The sequence below is a fragment of the Colius striatus genome, chromosome Z (genome assembly GCF_028858725.1).
Source record: "Colius striatus isolate bColStr4 chromosome Z, bColStr4.1.hap1, whole genome shotgun sequence".
Lineage (NCBI taxonomy): Eukaryota > Metazoa > Chordata > Aves > Coliiformes > Coliidae > Colius > Colius striatus.
The window spans coordinates 77381675-77400066 of NC_084790.1; the positions used below are offsets into that span (position 1 = coordinate 77381675).

General features: G+C 54.0%; 2 protein-coding genes across 3 annotated transcripts; both read left to right on the forward strand.

Moving 5' to 3' along the window:
- The first annotated feature begins 443 nt into the window (after window positions 1–443).
- SPMIP6 (sperm microtubule inner protein 6) lies at window positions 444–4321 on the forward strand. The gene is made up of 7 exons (XM_062018849.1): window positions 444–581; window positions 1731–1824; window positions 2320–2429; window positions 2539–2614; window positions 2736–2916; window positions 3062–3151; window positions 4225–4321. Exons 1-7 carry the CDS (start codon window positions 444–446, stop codon window positions 4319–4321), a joined length of 786 nt encoding a protein of 261 aa, XP_061874833.1.
- Window positions 4322–5606: 1285 nt separating this feature from the next.
- Window positions 5607–18243, forward strand: MYORG (myogenesis regulating glycosidase (putative)). 2 transcript variants are annotated; one of them, XM_062019265.1, is made up of 2 exons: window positions 5607–5692; window positions 12723–18243. In XM_062019265.1, the coding sequence occupies exon 2, from the start codon at window positions 12856–12858 to the stop codon at window positions 14890–14892; it is 2037 nt and encodes a 678-aa protein (XP_061875249.1). In that variant the 5' UTR covers window positions 5607–5692; window positions 12723–12855; the 3' UTR covers window positions 14893–18243. The 2 variants fall into 2 exon arrangements, with proteins under 2 accessions (XP_061875249.1, XP_061875250.1); XM_062019266.1 differs by lacking the exon at window positions 5607–5692 and adding an exon at window positions 8289–8443.
- The last annotated feature ends 149 nt before the right edge of the window (window positions 18244–18392 follow it).

Consider the following 18392-nt stretch of genomic DNA (forward strand, 5'->3'; position numbering starts at 1 on the left):
AGCCAAGCCAGAGCAGGGTTTCTGCAGGGATTTCATCTCTACCCTCCAAGTCTGGGAAAAGCAAACCTGTCTTGAATACAGACAGCTGAAACTGTCTCCTGCCACTGTTAAGGTATTTGGCTGCAGGAGGGAAAGGAGCCCACAGCTGAGACAAAACTGGGAGGGTGCAGCCCATGGAAGGACACCCATAGTAACTGCTGTGGCCTGGGACAGAATCAGAGCCTAACCATGGGACTGAGAGCCACCAAACTCCACTGTTCCCACACTATGACATCACTGACTACAGAAGCAGTAGCCTGGGCTGGCGGAGCAGTGGCAGCAGCCCTGCTCTCACTCCTGCACGGGCTGCATACCCCAGCCCCACACAGGGCTACTCATCCAGTGGGGCTTCCCCGGGACACTCTCGGGCTCCAAGTGCTTCTGTCCCGGTGAACTGCTGCATCATGTTCCTCTTCACCAAAAAATACAAGACCCCTGTCAGCACTTATACCAACGACTACCGCCCACCATGCTCTGTCAGAAAGACCGACCAAGAACAGACTCTGCAGCCACTCTGGAAAGAAAACAAGTTTGTAACACAGGTAAATGCCACAGGAGGAGGAAACCTCAGGGCTCCTACCCCTCCCCAGCTGCAGATGCTCCATGCTGGTCAGGAGATGGCATGGGGACCCATACAGTGCCTTCCTATGTGTATGTAATTGAAGGGGGTTCGTGATGCCTGGGTAGGAAAGTGTTTGACACCCCATAGCTTATGTTCTCTCGCTTCATATCCCCTGGAGTTGCACTCCAAGTGGCTTCAGGTTCTGAGGGCTGGTGGCCACTGGCACAAGCTCTCACATATCAGCCCTGCGCATCAGAAGGTTTCAGAGTGCACAGGGGGCAGGACTTGTTGAGGAAGGGGAAACTAAGGCAGCGGCAGGGCTGCTGTGTGACACAGTGGCAAGGGGGAGGGCAGATCAGGAGGCTCTGAGAGCTGCTCCAACACACAGTCCACAGGCTCTACTCGGTTCCAACAAGGGAAGGGGGGGCAGGAAGGGGAGGGCAGGGATGGACACCTTTGAAGCCAAAGGAACTGTGTGAAGGCCTGAAGGGCAGATGAGCAGTGAAAAACTCCTCCCAGTCCTAGTAATGGAGGAGGAGGGATCCCTGCTCTATGGGCTGCCTGCAAAGCAGCTGCAAACTGGCCCATCTTTTGCAGCCTTATTAGCATGTGCATTATAATGAGAGAGCCAACAGAGGGCATGGGGAGGGATGTCACTGCTGTGCAAGGACAAAAGTGGCTCACACAACCATAGCACTCATCTGCCCTACAGGACTCAAACTTTCTTCAGCTTTGCCAGCTGTAGGATGTTCTTTTGTTCCTGTAACTGTCTTCCCAACCTCTGTATCTGGTAGTCCCAGTGTACTCACCCTATCTGCCACCCTGCAAAGTGCCCTGATGCCTATGGACACCCAGGGGAGGGGGGGCAGAGGGGGGGCTGTGACACTCAGACATCCACAGTCTCCTGGTTTCAGGCAAGCAGGAGGTTTGGGGAAGGGGCAGAGGAGTCATGGTGCTGCTACAACCCCCATGCCCACTCCCTGCAAAAGGATACTCGGTGCTTAGATCTTCTCTGTGTCTGCAGCATTAGACCTGCCCAATAATCGGCTTCACCATGTGCCCCAGTGGCCACAAAGGCAGATGCTGATGTGTGACCTGAGTGTCTTTCTCCACTCCCTGCTGTCTGTAGGGATTAACGGTGCCCCCGCTGAAAAATCCAGCAAGCCAAGGTCAGCCAGAGCATCTGATTAATACATCAATGCAGGAGTACTACAGGAACAAAGGTACCGCCCAGGTCTCAGCTGTCCCCTTGTGTACACAAAGGATGCATCCTGCACCATTTTACATCCTGCAACCCCTCCACTGTGGTGAAGGGATCCTCCATCACCATCTGCACTTGTGGCTTTGCCATGGCCACCCATCCCCACCCTTGCCCTGAGACTGCTTCTGTTGCACGGACATCTGCAGGTCCCCAGAGTTCTCTCCCCAAGTGCCCCTAAATATCTCCTGTTGGTAGGTAAAGCCTAAGGGACACCTTTCTGGCCCCCCACAGCCCTCAGGACCAAGGCTGCATGGGCAGAGACAGGTGACCAACGAGCTGGAAGTGGTGGGTGTCACCTCTATCACAGATGCTTAACAAAGACCTCATGAGCAGCACATCTGATGTGCCCCTGGCCCCGTGGCATTGCGTTTTGGGAAGAGGGTGGTCAGGACTCTCTGGCCATCTCTCAGGTCCCCAGCACCACAGGACACCCCTACCTGTGGCTTTTGCTTTGCAGAGAAGTACAAGCCAGTTTTTGTCAACGATGACAAATACATCAGCTGGAGAAATCCCTACAGCAGTACAGCCTGGAACAAGCACTCCTCTTACCCACCTCTCCAGCCCAAGGTAGAGTCCAGCTCCCCACAAACCGGAGCCACCTCAGGTGCCACCAGCACCTTGGGCTTTGCAGCAAAAAGGTTGCAAATCCTGCAAGTTCTGCCATGACTCCTTGCAGGAAACAAGAATGGAGACATCCTTGAACAACACACTCATGCCATACTCCACAAAAGCCCCCTGCCTCCGTCAATTGGGTAACTGCCCTTGCTCAGGTCCCATACTCTAGCTGTAGCTGTGCCTCTGCCATCCTGGTGTCCACTCAGGTGATGGCCTGTCTGGTCCTCACCCTTAATTTCACCATCCCTCTGCTTGCAGAGGGGGTCACTGGCACTTTGCACAGGGTGCCTGTGTACAGCGCAAGACAGAGGGAACCCCTCCAGGTCTACTACAGCCCCTGCTCTGGGCACCACTACTGCCTGCGAGGGACAAACTGCTGTGTTGGTGGGGCCTCTGCCATCAGAAGACACATCCATGCACTAGAAGATGCAACTGTAAGGTTGGGATGGGATGGGATGGGATGGGATGGGATGGGATGGGATGGGATGGGATGGGATGGGATGGGTACCCTTGGCTTGGGATGGGTTGGGTTGAGATGGTGCCCTCAGAGCCACCGCTCACTCTACCTCCCTTGTCTGTTTCAGGAGTGTCCCATGCTGCGGTTACAACACTGGAACGATCTTCTGTACATCTACACGCCATCCCCAGCCGTCCTCTACATACTCGAGCCCTAGGTGCAGATGGGTTCAGTGGGTTTCTAGTTATTCAGGGGACAATGATGCAGACTGCAGACCTCGAGGGGTCATGGGTCCCATCGTGCCAATGCAGGCAGCAATGCAGCTGCTGCGCCTCTTACCTCACAGGATGAACGGAAATGGCTAGGAAAGGCAAGACAGCATTGTGGTGATTGGCTGTAGAGCATATTGCTGCTGCCTGGACCAAATTGACTCCGGTGACATAGGTGTTTCTAAGCTTGGTCTCATCCAGCAGTCCTTGGGACTCTGCAGCACCTGAAATCTTGCTGGCACCCACAAGCCCAGCTCCATGTAGCTCAACATCTCCCAGATTCTGGGGCTGCATCAGTGTGCTACTTCTTGTACTGCTCTTGTATTTTCTGTTGTCACTGCTTGCTCTTCTCACCCAAGAACCTGTCCACTGGTCACGCTGATCATTAAGTGTTAATCAGCCCTGCCCTTCACCCACTGCAAGTCTAGCAGCACCTTTTAATCCCAACGTGTTTACCCTTAGAATGTCTCACTGCTGAGGCACTTTTTTCAGCCCTGGGGGAGCAGCAAGGGGAGAGGAGAGGCTGTTCAATCATCTTAGTCATCACTTTGCTACTGCCTCAACCGACCACACAGGCCAAAATCAGGCATCAGCCTTTGCAGAAAAAAACACCCATGTGGTTAGCTTTAAAATCCTGAGCCTAGAAAGTAAAACCACACAACAAATAAGTAGCACTGGGTTCCTCATTGATGTCCTTACGCCCGAGCCTCGGTGAGGTGTTTCTCAAGGTCTTTTCCGCTGAGAAACAGGCAGATTCTCCTGGACTGGCATGGCTCTGGGGGTCAAGAAAAAAAGCAATGCAAGAGAGCGTGGGTGTTTGCAGGGTGGGAGGCCTGCTGGAAGCAGCTTGCTGAGAGGACAAAGACAGGGAGCTTCAGCTCTTTGCTTTGGCCTCAGTGCCTGAAGTGGATGGGGGCAGCTGTGTGCCCACTGCTCCCCCCGCAAGCAGCCAGAGCAGGTTTTCTACTCTTCTTACGTGCTGGAGTTTTGTCCTCCCCTGGCTGATAGCTTTCTCTTCTAGATGGGACACAAGTCACTTCAAGAAGATAGGAGGAGTCCAGAGAGGCAGCTACATCATCCACCCTGAGTTTACCTCAGAGGCTTACTCTGCCCCATGATGCTAATGAAGAACAAAAATGGGCTGAATTAAAACTGGCTTGAGCAACAGATCCCTCAGACCCTTTCCTACAGACTGGGGAAGTTCCTGAGGAAGGGGAACAGACTTCTGGGGTGTTTGGCACTTTAACAGCCCTTGGGGGCTGGTACCAAGAACACACACAAGGAAAAGCTGTCAGAGCATAGTAACAGCCAGAAATAGAAGCAGTCGCTGATACCCGTGTGTGTCAGCTCCATGCTGGGCTGCTCAGGATATGCTTGCTTTTGCCAAGTTATTCAGGAAGAGCTGCCATCCCTCTGGGGTACTGAGCACAGACGTGGGCTAAATAAGGAGGGGGATTTGAAAACAGCACGTAATTAATGGAGGCATGAAATGCCCTTCTCTGATTAAGATCTGAGAGCCCACTGTCAGCAAGGAATGCTGCCCACACGTGCCACGGCTCATAAACCCCATGGGTCTGTGTTACACACAGGGGGGATTCTCCAGCACAGAGTCCCCTGAGGCTCCACATTCCCATGGGGTCGCACTGGCCAAGTCTGCCCCAAGCAGCACCCCAAACCTGCTTGGGACAGAAAACTCCACAAAAAAAACCCCATCCTACCCCATAAAGCATCCCAGCACATCCCCCACCAGTGCCAAACACCATCTCCTCCCTGAGGCATCCCCGGGGGTCCCCCCACATTCAAAGCCTCCTCCCCCGCCCCCCCCCCTCCCGCAGCATCCCCAGGGGTAGCCCCACCCTTAAATGCCCTGAGAGCATCCCCAGGGGCACTTCCACCCACAGGGCCCCGCGGGGCACCCTCAGGCTCTCCGTGCCCCCCCGGGACATCCCCAGACACTCCGACCCCCCACCACCCGCCAACCCCCGGGGAGCGAGGAGCGGCGCGGGCGGGCGGAGGCTGAACTACGTGTCCCGTCGGGGAGAGCCGTGCCGGGGGGAGCCGTGCCGGGGGGCGCCGTGCCGGGGAGAGCCGTGCCGGGGGGCGCCGTGCCGGGGGGCGCCGTGCCGGCGGGGCCGTGCCGGCGGGGCTGTGCCGGGGGGGCTGTGCCGGGGGGGCTGTGCCGGGGCCGTGCCGGGACGTGCCGGGGGGCTGTGCCGGGGGGACTGTGCCGGGACGTGCCGGGACGTGCCGGGGGGGCTGTGCCGGGGAGCGTCGGGCCGTGCCGGGGGGGCCGTGCCGGGGGGGGCCGTGCTGGGGCCGTGCCGGGACGTGCCGGGGGGGGCTGTGCCGGGGAGCGTCGGGCCGTGCCGGGACGTGCCGGGGGGGCCGGGCCGGGGCGGGGCGGCGGGGAGCGCCCAACCCCGGAACCACCGCGGCCCCGCTCGGCCCCGGCGCTCGCGGTTCCCTGCGGCGGGTCGCATGCCATGCCGGTAAGTTCACCCGCTCCCGGGGCAGGTTTGGTGTGCGCGTCCCCGGCATGGGGGGAGCTGAGTGGGGGTGGTGACAGGGTACGGGGCTGGAGGTGGGCAGTGGGGTGTCCCTCCCCACACCCTGCCGGTGGCCACAGGACCTGCGGGGAGCAAACTGGACCCTGACCTCGTGTGCCAGCCCTTCGCAGCCCACCATGGAGGGGCCACAGGTTTTTGTCCTGATGGCCAGGGTAAATTAATGGAGTCTGGAGGCGCGTCCTCAGCTCCACTTGTAAGGTGCGGCTGCGACTCTTGCTGCTAGACAGATGTTTGGCAGTGGAAACTTAAACAGGAGGGTGTGCACAGCATGTTGTGCAATATACGGGCTGCATTTGGAGTCTGTTCTGGGACAGCCCAAAGTGAGTGGCCAAAGTTGTTTAGAAAGCAAAAATCCTTCTTTTTCTTCTCCCTCTCCTTCTTGGGATACTCGTGACGGCCAAAGGGCAAGGTCCGGCACAGCAGACACCCCCAGCCCAGGGGGGAATGAGGGTCAGGAGTCATGTCTGCGTGTCTGGATCTGCACGTGGAAGAGTTGCCAAGGAGTACTGTCAGGGATTGATGATTGCATTTGGCCCAAGATTGTCCAGCATCGTTAACTGTTGGATATAGATGGAAATTTGGGGTCCCAAGTTGCCAGCCCAGCTCTATCATCAGCCATCCACCACTCCTAGACCTGCCACTACCTGGAGTTTCATGGTGACTCAATGTCTGGAAAATTGCAGGGGCCATGCCAGAGGGATGTGGTTAGGTTTCCATTTCTTCCCCATATCGCATTGTGAGCTTGGGTTTCAGCCAGCTGCAGCATCCGAAATGCTGCTGAGCACTCCTGAAGAGTGGAGTCAGCTCTTTTTAGAAAGGGTCTGGAGAGGCACAACAGGGCACTGTGTCCTGCTGTGGGGCAGTTTGTCCTGAAGGATGGAGATGAGCGGGAGTGAGATTAACACCTGCAGTAGCACTGGGGAGAGAGGTGGTGGGAGAGAGGTGGTTGGAGTGACTGGATGGTAGGTGAAGCACATCTTATACCAGCAGAAATTGTCTGGGAGACCAAAAGTCACAAATGTCTTTGTGGTTGTGTATCTCACACAGCACGGGTAGCAAATGAAATAAGCTGATAGCAGACTGATACCTCATGCAGGGCTTTCATGCACCTGCCTGCTGGGTCACATCCCTGCCTGGTGCTGGCTCCTTTGGTCGGAAAGGTGAGATTCTCACAGTTATTACTCTCTTTTCATTTTTGGGCAAAGATTTCCATCATCCCAGCATGTTGGCATGTGGAACTCGTGGTATTTGATGTTTTGCTTTTGCCACTGTCAAGCACAAGCTGGGTGTTTTTTTGTGGATGCCTCTCAGTGCTGCTGGCCCCAGAGGTGCTGTAAAGCTGGCTTCTGGGCTTGGGATCATCCCATGGACTCCCCAGCTTCGGGCCCAGGCTGCTTCCTGCTCCTCTGGGGGCTATGGGGCATCTCCAAGGTGATCAGAAGTGTCCTTGAAGGGAGAGCACCGGAGCTCTGTGTCCCACGTGCCCAATGCACTTTGGACCAGGAGAGCTCACTTGGTCATAAAGTCTCCACAAATCTTTGCGGCTCTGACAAACTCAGGCTCTGTGTTGTGCCTCCAGGCAGAGGAAAGCAAGAGCCCTCTTGTCATGGTTTAGACATGAGCCAAGCAGCACAGCAAGCAGTGTGCTGGGTTAAAGTGAAAACCCAGCTTATTAAGACTTCATCTTGCTAATTAGCACAGGGTGAAGAAAATGGAAAGACAATGTTGCAAAGGGGGAATTCTCAGGGGTGTTAAATGTTAAGTCATCTGCTGCCAGAGCTGACTCCCAGTGGCTTTTCTGTATTCGTGGTCAGGTACTGGGTGAGGTGTCTAAATGAATTTGGAGCATCACTTCACACTGTCGGCTTTAAGGGACACAACTGGGCTGTAAAGTCATGAGTCCTACAATAAGAGTGAAAGTATTTAGGGCTGGGCAGAGCTAATGCTGCAGCTTCAGAGCTAATGCTGCAGCAACGTGTCTGCACTTAGATGAGCTCTGTATTGACAACGGCCCCCTCGGATTTGGGGTGTATCCTCTGGGTGCTCGGCGCTGTTTAATCCCGGTTTACAAACGAGCCGGCAGCAGCAAGGCTGCTTATTTCTTTTGACGGAAGGCAACCTCATTGCTCTGCTGAATCACGACTCTGCTTAAGATCGCAAGAGCTGGAGAAGAAATTAAAAAACCCAAAACCAAACAAACCCCCAAAATCCTGGGTTGGTTTTTATTTTGCTTTCTGATTCTGGAGAGCCGGCGGGTGCAGGAGGGGACAAGCCTTTGCCGGCCCTCCCGGTGAGATGCCACCCCGCATCCCGCGAGCCCGGGAGCCGCGGCTCGTCCCGCGCCCTCCGCGCCGCCGCGGTGCCTGCGGCAGCTGCCTCCTGGCCGGGTGCCACTGCCTCGGCACACCCCGGACAGAGGGTTGGCTGCTCACGCCTCCGTCACGGTGCCTGAGAAAACACGGCGGTGACGTGCTGGGTCCCCTCCTCCTGCCCACGGACACACGCTGCTCGGGGCGCAGCCAGCTCGTAGCCCCAAAACACCCCTGTGAAGATGGAGAGGACGAAGCTGCCGGGGCTGTGGAGACATAGCAGCACTTATTTTTTATGTGCTTAAATAGCCATCTGTGGTCGGAGCCAGGCAGCAGACAGGGATCCCTGGGAGGCGATGGACGGGTAAGTACAGAGACCACGCTCCTGACAGGATGAACTGCCTCCTGGCCAGGTCTGGCTGTATCTGACAGCTGAGCGCTGTGGGGAATTTGCTGATGTGTCTTGCAACAGAGGCAGCAGCCCCCCATAGCAAGGGTCTGTCACTTTACAGGAGGTACAGAGACCTGCTCCTGCTGTGACAGTTCCCTGAGCCCCTCAGTCAGGCCAGGCAGATGGTCAGTGGCTGCTGCTACCCCTGAGGGCATGCTGGAGGTTGGAGGTTCCCTGGGAAGGAGGAACCGTGTGCTCGTTGCTCCCCGTCCTGCTAAAGCAGAGTCCATGCCCTGGCAAGGGAGCCACTCGTGTTCACCCCAGGATGGCTTGTGGGCCACAAGGGCCTGGGGTGACCCAGTGCAGTGAGCGGATCCCTGTGGGTAGCTGTGCAGGGCTGGGGGAGGAACCTGTGCCCCTGATGCACGGGGTCCAGGGTGCGCGGGGACCAGCCTTATACCCCGTTCCGGCACTGCTGCTGGGTGCCCCTCCTGCCCCACCCAGTCCCGTCAGCTGGAGCACGGATTTCACCCTTGATGACAGCAAAAAGCCCTAGAGAGAACTCCAGTCCTGCTGCAGACCCCTCCAAGAGAAATCTGCCCCACAGGAAGTGTTTGCTAGTCTCTCATCTCAGATTCGTAAAGTCTCTTTGGCAGGGCTGGTCCCTCACACGGGATTGCCGAGTGGGCACGTGGAGGCTTTTTTCACCCCCACAGCTGTTTTTCAGAGAAGTAATTTCTCCTTTAATTTGCCATCGTAATTCCCTGCTCTTTTGTGGGGTTGGAGATGTGTGCCAGTGAAATCTGTGTTGCTTCTTTAACTCGACTCCTGCCAAGATGCTTGAGGAGGAGGAAGCAGCACCTTGCATGAGGGGGGGGGGCGGTTCCTGATATCCTGCTGTGGGAAATAGGTGAGTGTCCTCAGCAACAGCCTGACTCCTGGTTCAGTTCAGACCTGATCCCACTGGGACAATGGGGACCGTTAAACGTTAACATTATTGACCCTCTTTAAATGAATGTCCTAATTGCAAAGTGATTAGTGGTGCTGTGGGTCTCGCAGACCATGGTTAGCGGTGGTGCCGGTAAAAATAGAAGCAGCCAAAAAATGGATTTTTATTTTTACTCTGTAAAGTGTGTCCTGCTCAGATGTTTTGCTTTCATCTTGAGTTGAAGCAAAATGACTTGCTGCTTGCACAGAACAGGAAACAAAGCTTTTGTTTTGGGTCAGCTGGGAAGCTCCAGCGCAGCGAGATGCAAACATGTTGCTTGGCTTTAACACCCTCCCTTCCCTTTTTTTTTTTTTCTTTAAATTTTCCTGAGGAGTTAAAGGTCACCACAATGTCATCTTGGAGCAAAATAGTAAGTTTATGTTCCAAAAAAAATGTTGAAGCAGGCTTTGCATGAGCAGGCACCTCTGCAGGCTGCAGCTCATGAGTGCAAGGCAGCAGGCATCTCCAGGGAGCTTGGGAGACTTGCCTCTCACCTGGGACAGAGCCAAATCACCAACTGGAGAGCGTACATTTTGTTAACAAGGCAGAAAAAATAGAGAAGCCATACAGGCATGGAGCAAGATCCTATTTTCAGAGACCTTCCAAAGACCTCTCTGTCCCTGGACGATGCCTGCAAACACCCTGCTCTGCCTCTTTGTTGGAGTGATCACCCATGTGGGTGATGTACATCAGCCCAGAGCAGCCACAGGGGTTTGATCCTGGTCCAGCCAGAGCATCCAGAGCAGGAGTAAATCCACCAACTCGGATACCTGGCTCTCAGACCCCTCCAAAGTCACTAAAGGCCGCAAAACCTTTCTTAAAAAAACCACATTACTTCTCTACTGGCAGTGGCGGCTCCTTTGTGCATGTCATGAGCTCCAGCCCATGGTGGGGAAAAGAAAGAAACAGCCTAAAAATAGAGCAGCTTCAAAATCGTTCATAAATAATAAACTGGCCTCTTGAAACAGAGATGAAAATCCAGCAACTCCTGGCAACTGCTGTCAATTTCACATGGTGTGTAGAGGTGGCTGTCCTCACAGTGGCATTATCTGCTATTTCTCACATGTAAAACCCTAAAAGAAAGCTGGGGAAGAAGACATAATTTATTTCCTCTTGTTTTCGGAACACATGAAAGCTTTAAACAGCTAAATTTGTCCCAAATGTCCCAGTGTCCCAAATAATTTTAAAGTCCTGCTGGGTGGAGGCTGCGTTTTAATTTTCCCCCTCTTGAGTTTGAGTCCCCAAGATGAGGCTCATGAGAGACACAGACATGCCTCTGGTAGTGGCAGGTATTTACATCTCTCCTCTGGCATGCCAAAAATCCCGAGTACTGAAAAGTGCTGAGAGGGAAGGAGCTCGTTTTGGCTGAGCAGACCTGTGTGTATTTCCAGAAGCATCCTGCCACTTGTGGCTTCTCACAGCTGTGCTGGTTTTGGCTAATACACATCAGCAAACCTTCCTCCCCACCATCCCTGGTACAATCCTGCGCTGCTTCTGGTTCACCCTAGAGCCAAGGAGGGCTTGATAGAGGGGATGCAGTTTTATCCCAAGTGCAGCATCTTCCCAGCACCATCTCCTCCCCACCTTTATTGCCCAGTTTTCTCTGGGCTCAGCTGGTGTGCGTCACACATGCTAGGGGGTGACATGCCCCCATCCTGTGCCAGAGCGCCTGGCTGGCAAGTGAGGCCTCCATGGGACTTGGCCTCGGGACAGGTCATTTAGCTAAACCTGTCGCCCATTCAGGCTAATCGCTTCCTAATGCCACCATAATCCCATTTAAAGCAACTGGCAGCTTAGAAAGTTACCAGCTCCCAGGGGAAGGTTAAAATGACCCATCAAGCAACAACAAAGTTTCCCAGCTTTGAGATCTGGCCTAATACAGACTTCAAGATGAAGATAAAATGCTATCTGTTCTGCTGAGCCTGTGCACAGATACTGCTCTGGGTTTATACTTGGGCATCCCCATAGTGGAGCAGCAGGACTTAGGACTCCTTTCTGGTTTATTTGTCCTTTTTTTAGAGAACAGAGGAAAATGTGCTTGTGGCTGGGAGAGGGTTTGCTTTTTCATTTTTTTAAAAAAAGGAAACCAACCCCTTCACAGGCAGTCACTGCAACCAGCTGCATTCCTGCCCGGAAAGAGGGGTTTTTACCGCTGGTTTGCCTGGAGCCAGCAGGCTTGCAGTCCCTGGGCTTGGTGAGCCAGCAGTGTGCCCATGTTTACTGGAACTGGGCAGGTACAAGACAGAGCGCTGCTCTGCAGCTCTGCAGCTCTGCAGCTCCTCTCTTTCTCCTGCTCCTCCTGCAGCTGGAATTGTTTCTTGCTCTCCCATGTCCTTACTTTACTTTTCCCCTGTGGATCCCCAGTGCTGTACTTGGCCAAGCCCAGCCAGCGTCTGGCCAAGGGAAAACTGTTAGGCTCTTGGCACAGCCCACTTCCCCGGGGCCAAGCAGGGGGGAACACACTGGAGACAAAATGCAGCCCGGAGCTGTGCCGGAGGGAGGAAGAGCACTTTGGAGTCCTCTACTACTTGCTTCCAAGAAAATTAGCTTTTCACTCACCCAGAGCCCTTGCAGGCGTCCGTGTGCATGGCAGGAGCAAGCTGCTCTCCTACCTCTTGGTGCTGCTGGCACAGCATCTCCTGCAGCCGTGCTGTGCTGCACAACATGACCCTTGTGTACCCCCAAAACCAGCCATGAACCACCAGTACCTAGTCCCAGTTTGACTAACCAGAGAAGCAAGGATTTACCCACCCTTGCTGCAAGGTACCCCCTGGCTGGAGCAGCCAGGCAGTGCTGGGGACAAGAAGGGGGTGGTGCTGTGAGTTACATCTGCCAAGCAGGCAGTTTGATTAAAATTAGGAGTGGCTGCCTGGAGTTCATTTTGTGGTGTGTTTTAACGTTCTTAACCCTGTTCGTTACGGATACTGTCAGTGGGGTGATCTAGCTCCAGCTCTTACCCACTCCCAGGCCCGGCTCCTCTCTCAGTGAGAGCCTTCCTCACAAATAAAATTAACTGTGGCAATGATTGGGCCCCCGTTGCTCTGGGCTCATTGTCTGTGTGGGGCTCTGGCTATTCTCCACACATGCTGTTTGCCTGGGGTAACTGGAGATGTTGTCTGGTACTCAGTGTACAGCACCTGGCATGTTGCAGCCCTGCGGTGGGGGGCCAAGGGGAGCTGCTGAAATGGAGACAGCAAATGGATGACAAGCTGTCCCTTGATTCAGAGGTTTTTCTGAGACTATTTATATCCTCTTCTTTTCCAGAGAGGACTGCTCTGGGACTCAATGGAGGTGGGAACTCTTGTAACAGTCAGTTTTGTTCTGAGAGCCACAGAATTGCTGCAAAGAGATCTTCCCTCCCACTCCTCTGCAAAAAACGTCTAGAGAAAACAGCACCATGTACACCTTCCTGCCTGAGAACTTCACGCCAGTGAAGCAGAAGCCGTCCAAGGAGCTGAGGCCCATGCTGGGTGCCATCCTGCTGGGCCTCATCCTGTTCATTGCCGCGGTGGTGGCCTGGTGCTACTACACGGTGTCCCTGCGCAAGGCGGAGCGGCTGAAGACGGAGCTGATGGACCTGCGGGCAGACGGCTTCGTCATCAGGAACCAGCACGGCGAGGTGGTGTTCCGGCTGGCCTTCCGCTCGGGCAGCCTCGACCTGGAGTCGTGCTCCAAAGAGGGCGAGATTCTGAGCTGCACGCGCTCGGGCCGGGGGCCGCTCAACTTCTTCATCCAGACGGTGAAGCCCAAGGACACGGTGATGTGTTACCGCGTGCGCTGGGAGGAGCTGGCGCCCGGCCCGGCCGTGGAGCACACCATGTTCTGGGAGGACGCCCACTGGTACGGGGGCTCGGAGATGAGCACCCAGCACTGGCCCATCCGCCTGGCCGGCTACCAGGAGCCCGTGCCCTACGTGACCAGCGACGTCTACTCCTTCCGCGACAGCTTCGGCGGCATCCTCGAGCGCTACTGGCTCTCCTCCAAGGCGGCGGCCATCAAGATCAACGACTCGGTGCCCTTCCACCTGGGCTTCAACGCCTCGGAGCGCACCCTCTTCTTCCAGGCCCGCTACGAGGACTCGCCCTACAAGCCCCCGCCGGGGCAGCCGCCTTTCCCCGAGCTCAGCTACCGCGTCTGCGTGGGCTCCGACGTCACCTCCATCCACAAGTACATGGTGCGCAGGTACTTCAACAAACCCTCCAAGATCCCTGCAGAGAACGCCTTTCGGTACCCCATCTGGTCCACCTGGGCCCTCTACAAAAATGATATTGACCAGGATAAACTCTTGCGATTTGCCGAAAAGATCAAGAAGTACCGTTTCAACTGCAGCCACATTGAAATCGATGACATGTACACACGGGCCTATGGGGACTTTGACTTTGACCCCATCAAGTTCCCCAATGTAACGGAGATGTTCACAAAGCTGAGAGAAGATGGCTTTAAGGTCACCTTGTGGACTCACCCTTTCATAAACTACAATTCATCCAATTTTGGGGTGGGAATCGAGCGTAGGCTGTTCATCAAGGAGCCGTCGGGGCGGCTGCCAGCCATGGTGGAGTGGTGGAACGGCATCGGGGCCATCCTGGACTTCACCAACCCGGCAGCCCGAGACTGGTTCCAGAGCCACCTGCGCCAGCTGCGCCACAAGTACGGCATCTCGTCCTTCAAGTTTGACGCGGGTGAGACCAGCTACCTGCCCAAGCAGTTCAGCACCTTCCGCCCGCTCTCGGACCCCAGCATCTGGTCGCGGCGCTACACGGAGATGGCCATCCCCTTCTACGAGCTGGCCGAGGTGCGGGTGGGCTACCAGTCACAGAACATCTCCTGCTTCTTCCGTATCATTGACCGCGACTCTGTCTGGGGCTACGAGCTTGGCCTCAAGTCCCTCATCCCAACTGTGCTCACCATCAGCATGCTGGGGTACCCGTTCATATCTGCTGACATGATTGGGGGGAATTTCTTCCCCAACAAGACCGGTGGAGCAGTGGAGATCCCCGACCGGGAGCTGTACGTGCGGTGGCTGGAGCTGTCGGCCTTCATGCCCTCCATGCAGTTCTCCATCCCGCCCTGGCTCTACGACAAGGAGGTGGTGGAGATTGCGCAGAAGTTCACGGAGCTCCACGAGTCGCTGGTGGCCCCGCTGCTGCTGGAGCTGGCCGGGGAGGTCACCGACACGGGCGACCCCATCATCCGGCCCATCTGGTGGATCTCGCCGCGCGACGAGGCCACTCACCGCATCGACTCCCAGTTCCTCATCGGGGACACCCTCATGGTGGCCCCCGTCCTGGAGATGGGCAAGCAGGAGCGTGACGTCTACCTGCCGGCGGGCAAGTGGCGCAGCTACAAGGGGGAGTTGTTTGAGAAGACCCCGGTGCTGCTCACGGACTATCCCGTTGACCTGGATGAAGTCGCCTATTTCCTCTGGGTTTCCTAAGGGGCTCCTCTATCCGCTTTGGGATACCCATGCCTTATCTAGGACTTTGTAACAAATAGTAGTTCTAATTGCACACGTCGCTGGGGACTGGGATTGAGGGAGGGAATTAAATAGACTTTATTGTTTGTCCTTGAGGTAAATTTTGTTGTTGTTTAATTTGGAGTCAGGGGATGATCTTTGCTTTCAAATCTGGGGAGACTGTAGTTGGGTTACAATAGGCAGAGTTGTCTCTACATAGATTATGAAGTTTTTAGTCTGCAGACAGATAACAAACCCAGTTTCCAGTTCCCAAGGATTTCAAAAGGTGAAGGTTGGTTATTGCCAGTGGGACCGTTTCTGATCTTGTGGGAGCACTCGACACTGGGCTTGGGGATGTGTGATGCGAGAGGTTTGCTACAGCTCTGCCTGCTGAAAGTTTTATTACGTGGCAAATATATTTAAATTGACTTTTTTAAAGAGCATAAAACAACCTAGAGATAGATAGACATACAGGTACGGGGGTTTCCCCTTTTGATCTAGTGTGGCGCTGGACTATGATTTGCCCCGCGCTCCTGCTTTCCCAGGTACCGGGCGGGCCAGGTTATTTGACTGATGTCCAGATATTTTAACTGTATGGGCTGTGTGAGGCTTGCTGGGGTAGCTGCATCCCACCTCCTCATCCACTTAACAGCTGCTGCAAGGCATTTGCCAGAGCTTTTTGCCTCAGGTGTCAACATTACCTTTCCTGGAGCAGCACCAGCATGCCCCATTAGTCTTTTTAAAGCATTTATTGTCCTGCTTCATTATCTGATTATCCTGCTGATATCATCCTTTTTGAATCTTAAAGAGAGATGAGCTTTCAGGCTGGTTGCTAGCAGAAGGGTTGCCTGGAGCAAAGCCATCTTCCATAAGTACTTTTCCCGGGAACAGCCGGGGTTCTGCGGGCAGCACCAGAGGGACAGCATGGAGGGACAGTGGTGTCTGCTGCAGCTGGCTTACCCGTGAGTGGGAAACACCAGCCTGTGCACTGATGGGTCTGTGCCAGCGGGTGTTGTCAATGAGCCTGCCAGAAGGTTCTCATCTACCGTGAAATTCAGCTAATATCCATCTCAGGTCACAGTTAGAGGGGACTGATTTTGTGGAGGGTTTTTCTGAAGCAACCCTCCTCTCTTCCCGTGAAAGTTAGGGGCCTTCCTTGGGCAGTGTTTGTGGTGCTGGAGGTGTTGCTGTCAGAGGCTTCTGGAGGGGGCTTGGGTGAATGTGGTCCTGCATCTTAGCTCCCCAGTAGCTGGGATGGAGCTGCAGAGATGCATCTTTCCCAACTTTGCCATTTTATTTTGTACAGAAAGATGCCTTTATAGAGACCTGAGGGCAATCTGAGACAGAGCAGAGAGTTGAAACCTCTCAGCCTTCCTCCCTGGGGCAGGACATTCCTTGCTGTGTCCTGGTTGGGAGTGCAGTTCAGCCCCTGAATTTTTCATGAGCCTCTACAGAACTGAACTGCATTGGCTGGGAAGGTTTGGAGCACCCTGCCTAGGCTACAGCCAGCCAAGGAGAGCTCAGCATCTGCAGGATTTCTTAGGGGATTGTGTCTGGGCTGAGCATAGGTCCAGCATGAGTCTGCTACCCAGGCAGTTAGTGCTGTCTTTTGGGTTGGTTGAGTATCAGTGAGGATCTTTCTCAAAGCCCATCTCCTGCCACTGGGCTTTGCAGGAGGCAGAAAAAGAGATGCACTAAACCTGGGGGTTGCAATAGAGTCCAGGAGTAGAAATTCAGGTGTTTGGGGCAAAATCTGAAGTGCTTTTTATAGTTAGGAAGGAAGTGAGACAGTCCAGTTTGATAGACTTTCTGAAGCATCGCTTCAGGTCTGAACCTGCCTTGCGTAATTTCATGTCTTAGCATCAAAATGAGATGCAGGGAGCCCTGTAGCAGGGACCCAACTGGAGCACAAGTGTGTCCCAGAGGTTGTTTCTTGTGGATTTTAACTATGAAAGACTCGGTTTATTCCCTGCCACCAGTGCAAACAGTGGTTATGTTGCAAGTTACAGACACCATCTGGCAGAGACTTAATCCTGGAGGCCCAGCTTTAGTCATCAAGGCATTGGCAGGATTTGTCCCTTGGGCTGGAGGCTGGACGTGAACGTGGGGGCTCTTGGAGATGAGTCTGACCATAGCCTGCAAGGACAACATGATGCTGAGAGGTCTTGTGCAGACTCAGAAACGCACAAAGGCAGTGCTTTGAGGGGCTCTAGCTCTTCTCTTTCAACCTTTGCATGTGAAATACTTGTCCTCCCTTGGCATGGAAGTCATGGGGTGGAGGAGACGTTGCTGCAAGGTCCAGCTTCCAGTGAAGAAGTGGAATCCTTGGCACAGGACTTCATGGGAGTGATCCCAGCATGACCGATGTTCCTTGTTACCGCTGTGCCACTCACTGCATCCCTCACTAGTTAAGGGATGAGGCTATGTGAAAAGAAACATGGAATTCCTGTTAATATCCTTTTATTGTTGAAGTGGTGGAAGCAGCCAGATGAGTGCCTTCAGTCTCCTCACAGTGGTTTCAGTTGCTGTCAGGAAGGCTGTGGAGGAAATTTTTTCAGTAGACACAGCACCTTCCTTCCCTTCCCCTCAAAAGAAAGGAATTTATTATCATAGTTTTGAATGTAGTTAACCATATGGATAAATGGGTGAGATTATAGGCTCCCCTTATTTTTCTAAATGTTGTAGTTAGGGAGTAAGTGGCTGTGGCTATTCAGTGCTCCAGCTAGGAGAAAGCTAAAGCTGTTGGGATGGCACGAGGGATGATATTGAAGACCAGGTTCATATGAGTGGCTCTCTGTGAGTCCATGGCACCAAGTCTTCCCTGGGGACAGGCTTGGCAGTGCTGCCTTCAGCTATCTCACAGGCTTCTAGGTGCCCTTTCCATCCAACTTTTCAGAAAAAACACTATTTCAAGCACTATGCTGGAGCACGGCAGGACTTGAGGGCCTCTAGGACCTTGCAGACCACAAGCACTCTGTGCACAGACACATTGGGAATGGCCACTAGAGAGATTTCTCTGATACATACCGTGGTCACTGCCTAAGGCAAGGGTTAGTTCAACTCAGCCAAGGAAAGGCCCTGAAACAAGTTGAGAGTTGGATTCAGCCTTTTCTATCCCAGCCCACGGCAGACCAAGTGAGCAGCACGTCAACCTGATGCCAGAGTGACTGAATTTTGAAGCTTGCACTGTTGTGTGTTGGGTTTCCTGGATGCTTGTGTTTGCACATGCTGTCCTGTGTTGGACTGTAATGCTGATGGGTTTGTTTTTAACCACTTTTCTAATCCTTAATTGTTATGAAGACAGAACTGTAACATTTATTGCCTTGATTGATATAAACTTTTGGAAAACAAAAGAAAGTTTGACTGTGTCCATCTATACCAAGTACATGAGGCTGGTTGTTCAGAGTTGGGGCTTTTTTCACCCTAGACTTCACTGAAATCAAAGTTGAGATAATTGGTTTATTTAAAGCTTGCAGCCTGCA

Coding starts and splice junctions, on each gene's coding strand:
- SPMIP6 (XM_062018849.1), top strand. CDS start 444: ATGTTCCTCTTCACCAAAAAATACAAGACCCCTGTCAGCACTTATACC. Junction 1,825..2,319: donor GGAGTACTACAGGAACAAAG/GTACCGCCCAGG, acceptor TTTGCTTTGCAG/AGAAGTACAAGCCAGTTTTT. Junction 2,430..2,538: donor ACCCACCTCTCCAGCCCAAG/GTAGAGTCCAGC, acceptor GACTCCTTGCAG/GAAACAAGAATGGAGACATC.
- MYORG (XM_062019265.1), top strand. CDS start 12,856: ATGTACACCTTCCTGCCTGAGAACTTCACGCCAGTGAAGCAGAAGCCG.